This window comes from Halichoerus grypus, chromosome 15, assembly GCF_964656455.1.
Source record: "Halichoerus grypus chromosome 15, mHalGry1.hap1.1, whole genome shotgun sequence".
Taxonomy (NCBI): domain Eukaryota; kingdom Metazoa; phylum Chordata; class Mammalia; order Carnivora; family Phocidae; genus Halichoerus; species Halichoerus grypus.
In genome coordinates this window covers 17,211,410-17,220,991 of record NC_135726.1, presented here as the reverse complement: position 1 = coordinate 17,220,991, position 9,582 = coordinate 17,211,410, and the positions used below count along the sequence as shown (strand labels likewise).

Here is a 9,582-nt window from a genome sequence, read left to right as displayed (position 1 = left end):
TTCCGCAAGTCGCAGCAGAGTCTGTAGCGCGGCCTCTCTGCACCTCACTGCCAGTTTTCAACCTTACTCCTGTGTCCTCAGCGGGCTGGCATGGGGGGAGGTGGAGAAAGAGGCAGGGGGCAGCCCCCGCTGTAGCCGACACACCCGGCCTCCATCAAAGCTTTGGATAACAGAGTGCCTCGGGGCAGTATGAATGGGGCGCCTCTGTTTCCAGTCGGGTTCAGATGCGTCTCCACTTTTTTCCCACTGTAGCCGCAAGGCACAAAAACATTTTTCTTCGAGTGCTGCGGAGACTGAGGAGCGGGGTGATTTTTTGTTTTGTTTTTTTCCTCGAACCCAGAATCTGTGAGACAGAGCCTGGGTCCCTGCGGGTAGCAGCTCCGGAAAAGCCCCGTGGGCATTTCGGAATTGCGGCAATAAAACGAATACAGGCGTATATCGTGGGCGTCTCCACGAGGCCAGCGGCGGCCCCACCTGCGAGGGGGCGGGACCTGCGGCGCCGGACCAATCAGCACCCACCTGCGCTCACCTGGCCCCCCCCCCCCCCACCTCCCGCTAGCTCCCGCGGGCCGCGGCGCTCAAAAGGACCGGGAAAGCTTAGCGAAGCACTGTCCCGCGGAGGCTGCAGCTTCTTCGTCCTTCATTCTCCAGCTATGGAGCTCCCTAATGGGCTTCTCGCATCCCTCCTCCTCGTTCTCTTCCTTCAGGTACTCCACTGCCTCGCCCTTGCCCCGGCCGGGGCGGTCCAGCTGGGCGGGTCCGCACGCGGCGGTGGCGTCGAGGAGAAAGAGTTGCCGGGCTCCTTGGGGTCAAGGTGGCCCGGCAGAGCCCCGTGAGGAATATCGGGCGGGGTACGCAGAACCGGGCACGCCTGTGACCCAGCCTCCCCCTTTTCCCCTCTTCCCTCAGGCGCAGGTTTGCTGGCTGCCTTGCGTGGCCTCCGAGCCGTGCCGGGCGGGCTTCGGGAAAGCTGAAGTGGCGTTGGAGGCGGGAGGCGCGGAGCTGGAGTTGGGCCGGGCGCAGAGGAAAGGTAAGACCTTCCCGGAGGTACCCCGGTGGAACCGCGGGGCCGGGGGTCGCACGTGGGCCGCTCCAGTAGTCCGCGCGAGGGGTGCCCAGGCTGGGGCGGGGGAAAATCTGGCGCCGCTAGCTCCGCCTCGGGTATGGAGAAGGCGCCGAAAGCATCTCGGGGGCTAGCGTGGGGGTGGATGGCGGACAGAGAAGGATGGAGAGCACAGCGCCCTCTGACCAACTCCTCCTCGCCCTGCTGCGGCGGCTTACCTAGACCTCCGTCGGGGTGCGGGGCGGCTGAGTTCCTCACCCAGCCCGGACGTGGGAAGCTCTCCCCCACTGGCCCCAGCAAAGGAATGCGTCGTCCACATTCCTCCCCCAACCCCCGCGCAGGTGTGGGGATGAGCCGTGCCCCGGGCAGCCCCCTTCGCCCCTCTCGGGCCCCCTTTGTGTACCGTGCTTTGTGTCTCCGACAGACAGACCGGGTCTGTTTCTCTTCTTCGCGTTCCCCTCCCCCGCCCCCCTTCTTCCCCCGCAGTTGGAATGCACTCTTAACCCTGCCCTTCCCGGAGGGCCTGCGCCCCTGCAGCCTGCGTGGAAACTGGGTCTGGCACACCTGGGCTGGGGCCATCACGCAGTGGGACACCCCTGACCCCCCATCTTGGGATTGGAATGTTGGGGGAGTGGGGGGGATCCCAAGCCGGAAGGTCTTGAGCTGAGGGCGCGGTGGATGGGAGATCAAAGCACATTTTTGATCACCCAATTTACTAGTCCACCCCCCACACACCCAAGTTCAAAAACTTGAGAGCGGGGGGTCACCTTGGTGCGGAGAACCAGTCTGTTATGAGACCCGGACAGCTGCGGGCTGATGGGGGCCTCTTTCCCTCCACCCAGGACAGGACAGTAGGGGTTTCTCCACCGATCAAACCCAAGTTCTTAAACAGAAGTGTAACCCAGGATCCTTGGGTGGGGGTTCCAGAGGATCCCTAACCTGTGACATTGTTGAAGAACTTGTGTGTGCATTTTCCTGGGGAGGGGATTTGCAGCTTAAGGGGCTTTCAGAACGATTAAGAACCTTTGCCACCTAGCATTTTTCTAATGCCTTCATCAGCATACTCCTTACCCCAGGTACAAATTACCAGCTTGAATGTAGAGGTGCCAAGGCCTCTCCTTTGTTTCTCCAAAAGAGGACTGGGGTCTGGAGTCTGTGGGAGCCTTTTTTCCCCCTTCTTTTCCCAAACAACCCTGCAGATTGACAAAACAATTAACACCCAGGCTAGGCCAGGCTCCTTAAACTCTTGACTGTAGGGAGCCAACCAGAGGCATTAAGAGGCCATGCCTCATAAACTTTAAATTCTTGCACATGGGTTTATTACTGACTGGCTAACAAACTGCAACTCAGCCAACCTGTAAAAATGTTAACTTGGGCAGGGCCCCAAATCCAATTCCGGCTCCCTGAGGAAGCTTTATTGCTAACCAGACCTCTGCCAAATCTGTACTCCTCCCCATCATTGTCAAGTTCTCTGACTACAATTTCATGGCTTTTGAGTGTTGACTGTGCCTTATCTTTCTTACCGAAGCAAGAAATATCAGATTAACTGTCACTTCACTAAGCTTGAGGTTGTTGGGAGGAAGCAGTGACCGGGTTTTCGATTTCATGGTCCGGTTGGCGAGTGTTTCCTGGTGACATCAGGCATTTTAAACCTTTGGAGAAAATTCTGCTTTTTTGGATGTCTGGTTTATGGTTGTGAAAATGGTGGGTTCATGCCAGGAGCACACCTGGGTTATAAAACAAAAGGTGGGTTAAGGTGCTTAGCTAACCTTAAGCCTCCCTGCAACGTGACTGGTTCTAGAGTAGTTTTCCTGTGAAACAGGCTGCTGCCTTCTTTTTTAAGTAAAAGCAAGTTTCTGGGTCCAATTGGCCCCAATAAATTGAGACACCCTAACAAAAAATATTGATATTTCTCTCCTTAGTCCTCAGCTGCTGACCTCTTTCTGCCTCCCCACCTCCATCCCAGCTCTCTGTCCTCAGTGCACAGGATGGATCCAGCCATGTTGAAAGGGTTATCCTGAGGGTACACACAAACTCTCAAGTTTGGCCAAGCAGACAAGTTTTCTTATTGCTAAGGAACAATTGCCCCTGTTGTTCGCCCCTGGGTTATGAATATCACAGGTGTCTATGAAGTTGAGCTCAGAGAAATTATCTGATATAATTAATACCTTGTTAGCGTGTGCACTTTACTCTTCAAAGCACTTCCACAACTCTGAGCTTGCTTTGTCCTCCTGACACAGGCTGGTAAGGTAACTATTAAACAGCTTGAGCTCTTAATCTGAGAGTTGGTACTTCAGGAACCCTGTAACCCAGCCCTGCTGGAGGTTTCAAAGGTGGAGACACAGAAACGGCTAAATGGATTCCATTTGCTAGGCTGAACAGCTCAGGAGCTTAGCTTCCTTGAGGGTCACAAATACGACTTTTACTTTAGGTTTAGTCCCAGACCTGATACTTCACAGGATGCCCAGAAGGTATTTGCATGAATCATGACAATCTTGTGAAGGTCTACCTATTTTACACAGGAAGCCTGAGTGGTTGTGGCTTCACCAGAGGCATTACTACTGGGACCAGTTGGGACTTGAATGGAAGGTTGTGACTCCTCTAAGTTCCGTGGCATTTTTTACTACCACAAAGGGGGAGGTGGAGGAAAGGAAGTGGAGTGTTGGAGCACCAAATCCCACAGACACCAATAACAACCCCTGTCCTAAGAGCAATTAGTCATTTGTTGATTCTTATCATAAGGTTTTCCAGAAACATTCCTGTAGGGAAACTGGCTTAGATACAGCCTCTCGGTGTCCTAGTGATGGGGCTTGGGTCAAGTAACCCTGGGCTTGGGTCAGCCAAGGCAAGAGGTTAATCTGGAGGGAGGCAGAGCTGGAATGTTCCCCACCCCACCCCAACCCCACAGTCTGGGGGGCTGCCTTCAAGTGTGGTCTGGAAGCAAAGACCGAGAAGAGGTGGGAGGAAGGAATTTGCATGATATTAGTACAGTGATTAAAAGTGATTGACCTAACGTAGTCATACATCCTTAATGGTGGGCAGTTGAGAGAAGCAGCTTAATTACAATAAAAGAAATCCAGTACTTCATTATGGCCCCTCACCGGGTTCAACTCACCCTTAGTCAGTGTTTAAGTAAGGTTAAAGCTAACCCACATTAGCTTTGGTAGGAAACTTCAAAGTTCAGTAGTGAATCTGACTGAGCATGAATTAACTTCAAGATGATTTTGCCTATTTCAACTTCTGTAAAAATTGCCTTTTGTTTTGGAGCCTCCATTCTGGGCCATGCCCTCTATTTATATTTTATTCTTTCAGTAAACATATACTTTTAGCATTTGCATGTGTCAGGCAGTGTTCTAGAACTGCAGGTAAAGCAATGGACAAAACCAAGTTCCTGCCCTTGGGGAGCTTATAGTCTAATATTTTTTATGTTTATGATCACCTTGCAAAGCAGGTGGTGGTAACTGTCCTTTGCTGTAAAAGGGGTGAGCAACTTGGTGTGAGTCACTGGGGCAGTCAGCAGTGAGGCCAGGATTTTATTTTTTAAAATTTTATTTATTTTTTAAAGTAATCTCTACACCCAACATGGGGCTCGAACTCGACCTCAAGATCAAGAGTCATATGCTCTACTGACGGAGCCTCCCAGTTACCCGAAGGCCAGGATTTTAAATCCAGGGGGATTCCTCAGTGCCCAGTAAATCTGCCTGAGTAATGAATATTTGGGAACTGGGGCTTCGAGCCTGGCTGGCTGCCTTCCTGCCTCAGCAGCAGACTAGGGTTGGTTTCTGAAGCCTATTGCATATCACCATTAGCTTGTGCCTGGGGAGCAGGTCCCAAACCTCTAGTCTCCCCACCTCCTCACATGGCAGTCTGTTCCTAGGTTACCCAGTGCAGGGTGCCCTCACCTCCCTGCTGAGGGTGAGGAAGGCATTGCTTATGAGGAGCAGTGAGTTTCTAGGGCTGGAAACTATAGCTCTGCATAGCATTTGGAGGATGATGAGGGAGAGGAGGGCCTCCCCTGCCCAAATCAGTTGAAGCTTTAGTTCTGAGGCTGAACTGAGGCTGAACTGTCTCCATTCAGAGAACCACTGTTAATGAAGAATAACATACATGGAGGAAATTGTCCAAATGATAAGTATACAGCTCAGTGATTGTCACAGATTTGAAACACCCACGTACCTGTACCTAGATCAAGAAACAGCATTACCAGGGTGCCTATTTGGCTCAGTCGGTTAAGCATCTGACTCTAGATCTCTGCTTAGGTCTTGATCTCAGGGTCATGAGTTCAAGCCCCACGTTGGGCTCCACGCTGCATGTGGAGCCTACTTAAAAGAAAGAGCATTACCAGGGCCTCAGATGCCCCTTCCTTCCCATTCTCTATCCTCCCCACCAAGAAAAACACTATCTTGACTTCTAATACCATAGATTAATTTGCCCATATTTGAATTTTATGTAGAAGAATCATATAAAATATCCTCCTGGGTCACGGTACCTTGTGAGATTCTTCCATAGTTCTGGAGGTACTTGTAGGGGATTATCAGTGTCCTATAGCATTCCATTATGTGATGATTGATGCTTCTACTGTTGATAGGTATTTGAGGAGTTTCATTTTGATTTGGCAAATCAAAATTGATGAAGTCTTGGTGTACATTATCTGTTAGGTACATACCTGGGAGCATAACTGCTGGGTTAACTGAGGATTACCTGAGGATCTCAGTACTATGCTGTGTCCTGAGAAGTCAGCTTTTCTCAGTCTTGAAGTAGCCGAGTCTCTTCTGGATTCTGCCATCCCCCTCCTCCAACAGTGTCCTCACCAGACCCATCCCTTCTGGGGATTGTTGATTTTCACTTGGCAAGTCTTTATTTTGTCTTTGGTCACATCCTTTGTGTTGGGGGAGAAATCCTTCCCTTTAATTGTCCTTAAGCCAGTGCTTGTTATTTTCCCCCCAAATAGAAAGGGAATCTGGAAATGGACCTGAATTTCTTAGGTGAGGTCTTCTTCCTGGGTGATTTTTATTCTGGACAGTGTATGAGTGGGGAGCAGCCTCCTCAAATGGACAAGGTGGTCAAGTCCAGCTCCTCCCTCATTATGGAGGCAATGAGGTATCTGAGACCCAAGGACAAGTTGACTGGTCATTCGGCCGACAAATGTCTGAGTACCTACTGGGTGTTAGATGTTCAGAAATGACAAAGACTCATATCTCATTAATGCCAGTGAACTCCCCAATTAGAGGACGAAGCAGATCAGCCGCCAGGCAATTTTAATTATGAATCTGACATTCAGCAGATACTGAGCACCTACCAAGTGTCAGATACTGTTGTTCTAAGTGCTACGGTTATGTTAGTGAGCAAAACAGGCCCAAAACCCAGGCTTCATGGGCCATTTACCTGCTGGTGGAAGAAGACAGACAAAATAAGTTAGTATAGTATATATAGCATATGTATTATATATAATAAGTATATATACAGTATAATATATAATGTTTTATATATATATAAAATATATAACATGTATATATAAATATGATCAAGCAGGAGGTAGGGGAGAAAAAAATATGGAGGCACATAGGAAGGGCTGCTGATATGTTCTCAGGGGACCTGAAGGAAGTGATGTCCAAGCTGAAGGCTGGAGAAGAATTATGCAAGGGAGTTGGGGCAGGAGAGGTAGCAGGGAGTGTTCCTGGCAAGGGCACAGTATGGGGGCCAGGAACTTAAATATATTTAGTCTGGCTGGACCATGGAGTGTAAGGTGGGAAGAGGCAAAAGGAGAAGTAGGCAGGGTCCAGTCCAGCTTGAAATTTGTTCCACTCCACCACTACCCCCTCCAGCCTCCCTTCTTGCCTCCCCTTCCCCGCTTTCCCCAGATCCAAGAATGTTTTAAGTCTCAAATTTCCCCCCTCATTTCATTTAGTTACCAGTCATTGCCAGGCAGCAGGGCTACCCATCAAGGAAGGGCTTCCAAACAAAAAAGCAACCTAAATACCATTTACTGAGAGCTTACTGAGTTCTAGAGACTACATTATGTACTTTATGTAATAAGCCCTTTTAATCCCCTTATACTCGTGGGTGGGGTGGGGGGTGTTGAATTGGCTTCATTTAACTGGATAGGAAACCTAGGCTTGTAACTTTGTAACCTATCCAAGGTCGCCCAGCTAGTAAATTGTGGAATTAGGATTTGAACCCAGGTTGGTCTCCCTAAGTGTGGGATACTAACCACACTCCTAAGTGTGCCAGAGGGGAAGAGGTTGTGAGTCCTTCTGGTCGCAGCCAAGCTAGAGGAAGATTGGAAATAGTTAACTTCTGACCCAAGGGCTTTGAATTCCTGTTCCTTCCACAGGCCTCTGTTAATCACCAGGAGCTGGAGTTGGGGGGAGGGGGCATTTCTATCCAGGACCCCTGGCCTCCTCTTTAGGATGTGGGGGGATAGGGCTGGTTCAGATACCAGGCCTGATAGCACTCTCACTCAGAGTTCTCAGCAGAGAATCTGCTTCTGGCTGATTATCTTCTACCTCTCCTCATCCCCACCCCCACCTTCCTGCTCCACTCCCCGCCCCCCTCAAGGACTCCCCCACCTTGCTCTGAGTGGAGGAGCTTGATACACTCTGCCTCTCTCCCCTTGCCCCAGCGAAATCTGGGCACCCTTCCGATTCTGGGTCACTAGAGTTTCAGTGGCCTGCAAGTTCGTCAAGCTAACAGAATCCCCTCCAGGCTATGGTAGCCATGATCCTGCTGAACTTCCGGGGTGCTGGGATGCTCCTGCTGTCTCAGTAAACCAAAATGCCTTATCCTGGAAAGAGAGAGCACACAGACACCTTCCTTTTTCCCCCATACCCCATCTTTGAACTCACAACTCTGACTCTTTTGCTGTCTGACATCTGAGGAGAGGGCCTCACAGCCTCCCCTGGAATTCACTGTGTACAAGAGTGCATATGTATTTTTCTGAGACAATTCCATAGCCAGGAGGTGGGCGAGTTGGTGGCTCCTTCCCCCTCATGAGAGCCTCCGAGGCTCCACAGAACCCCAGGGAGGGGAGATCTGTTCTCCACTGGACCCCAAGACTTGATCTCAAGGGCTGGATAGGGAGATGGGGCCAAGGAGGCACAATCCCAGGCTTTCCTTTTCCCTCTCAGTCTCAGAACCCCAATTTTTGCTAAAGAGCACGTAAGATTAGTTCAGTGTTAGACCTCTCTTACCAAGAAACCTTAAACCCGTGTTGAAGGCTAAAGGTCGGTTGATCTGGCCCAGAGTTCTGATCTCAGGGTCTCCCATCAGCTTGAGGAAGTCTTTGCTCCCCTGGAATTCACTGTATACAAGAGTGCATATGTATTTTTCTGAGACAATTCCTCCCCCTAACTTGGGAAATCCTAGCATATCCCTGTCTCCCCAAACCCCCTCCCCCCCCACTTCCCCAGCTCAGGTACATTCAGTTTTTCAGGGTCTTGTCAAACCCAGCGGTGGGCACAGGCCTGATGGTGGACATCTGGGCAGGGGAAAATGGGGTTCTCAGCCTGGTTTCTCAACCCAACCTATGTGGCCTGAGACAAGTTACTCTACTCCCAGCTCCTCAGCCTTGAGGCTCTAAGTGTCATGTGTGTGCGACATGCCTTCATGTCCCTGGAGCTATGAGGAGGTGGACTGCTGGCTGGTCGCTAACAGGGCAGGACTGGAGCGTTCTGCTCCTCTGCTGAGTCTTGCTTAAAGGCTGGCTACCTTCTCACAGCGAGTCCCATCTTGTCGTAGCTTCAGGCCGAGAGAAAAGACAGCTACTTGTGGGCTCCTCATACACAAGCCAGAACAAGATGCCAGGCCCACACCCTGCCCTCTTCTTGTGGAGTCTGCCTCAGCTGGGGCTTCCCACCAGGGCTGCTTGACCTGCAATTTTCTTGTCTTTTATGGTCTTTTTCCGCTTCCAGAATGCTCCTGCATTCCCCATCGGGGACTCAACCACACTCCAACTGGTTTACCGGTCTTTATCCCCTGAGTCAGTAGTTTGCAAGCTTGGCTGAGTATCAGACTTGCCTAGGGAGCTTTTCATTTTTATCACATCCCCCTCCATATGTACTACTGATATTGTTTATGTGTGGTTGGGCTGGTTGGTTGGAATTTTACATTAATCCATGAATATATGTTCACTGTAAAAGACCATGTTTTTCAATAAAATATGTAACACTTAGTATGTGACAGGTACGGCTCTTACCATTTTAGATGTATTAGCATGTTTAATCACCATAACACCCCTTCCCCATTTTACAGATAAGGAAACTGAGACCAGAGGGGTTAAGTAACTTGCCCAAGATCACACAACTGATAAACAGCAGAGTTTGGATTCAAATCTAAGCAGCCCAAGCTTTAACCACTGCACTCCACTGCCTCTCAATAGAAGCAAATCAGAAATAAACACAGGAAAGTTCTCTTCCTCAGTTCTCCTGCCTAAGGATAAGCACATCCAGTGGTTTAATGTGAATCTTTGTGGACCTTTTTCTTTACAAGAAACTTATATGTGCATTAAGGAATTTTTAAAA

At 50.0% G+C, this 9,582-nt stretch overlaps 1 protein-coding gene across 1 annotated transcript in view; it reads left to right on the top strand.

The window, feature by feature from the left end:
- The first annotated feature begins 417 nt into the window (after nt 1-417).
- CDH3 (cadherin 3) overlaps nt 418-9,582 on the top strand; it is a 45,960-nt gene continuing 36,795 nt past the window's right edge. The window contains exons 1-2 of the mRNA XM_036109156.2: nt 418-707; nt 910-1,030. Of these exons, the coding sequence (XP_035965049.1) occupies nt 654-707; nt 910-1,030 (175 nt within the window). The 5' untranslated portion in view covers nt 418-653. The remainder of the gene's footprint in view (nt 708-909; nt 1,031-9,582) is intronic.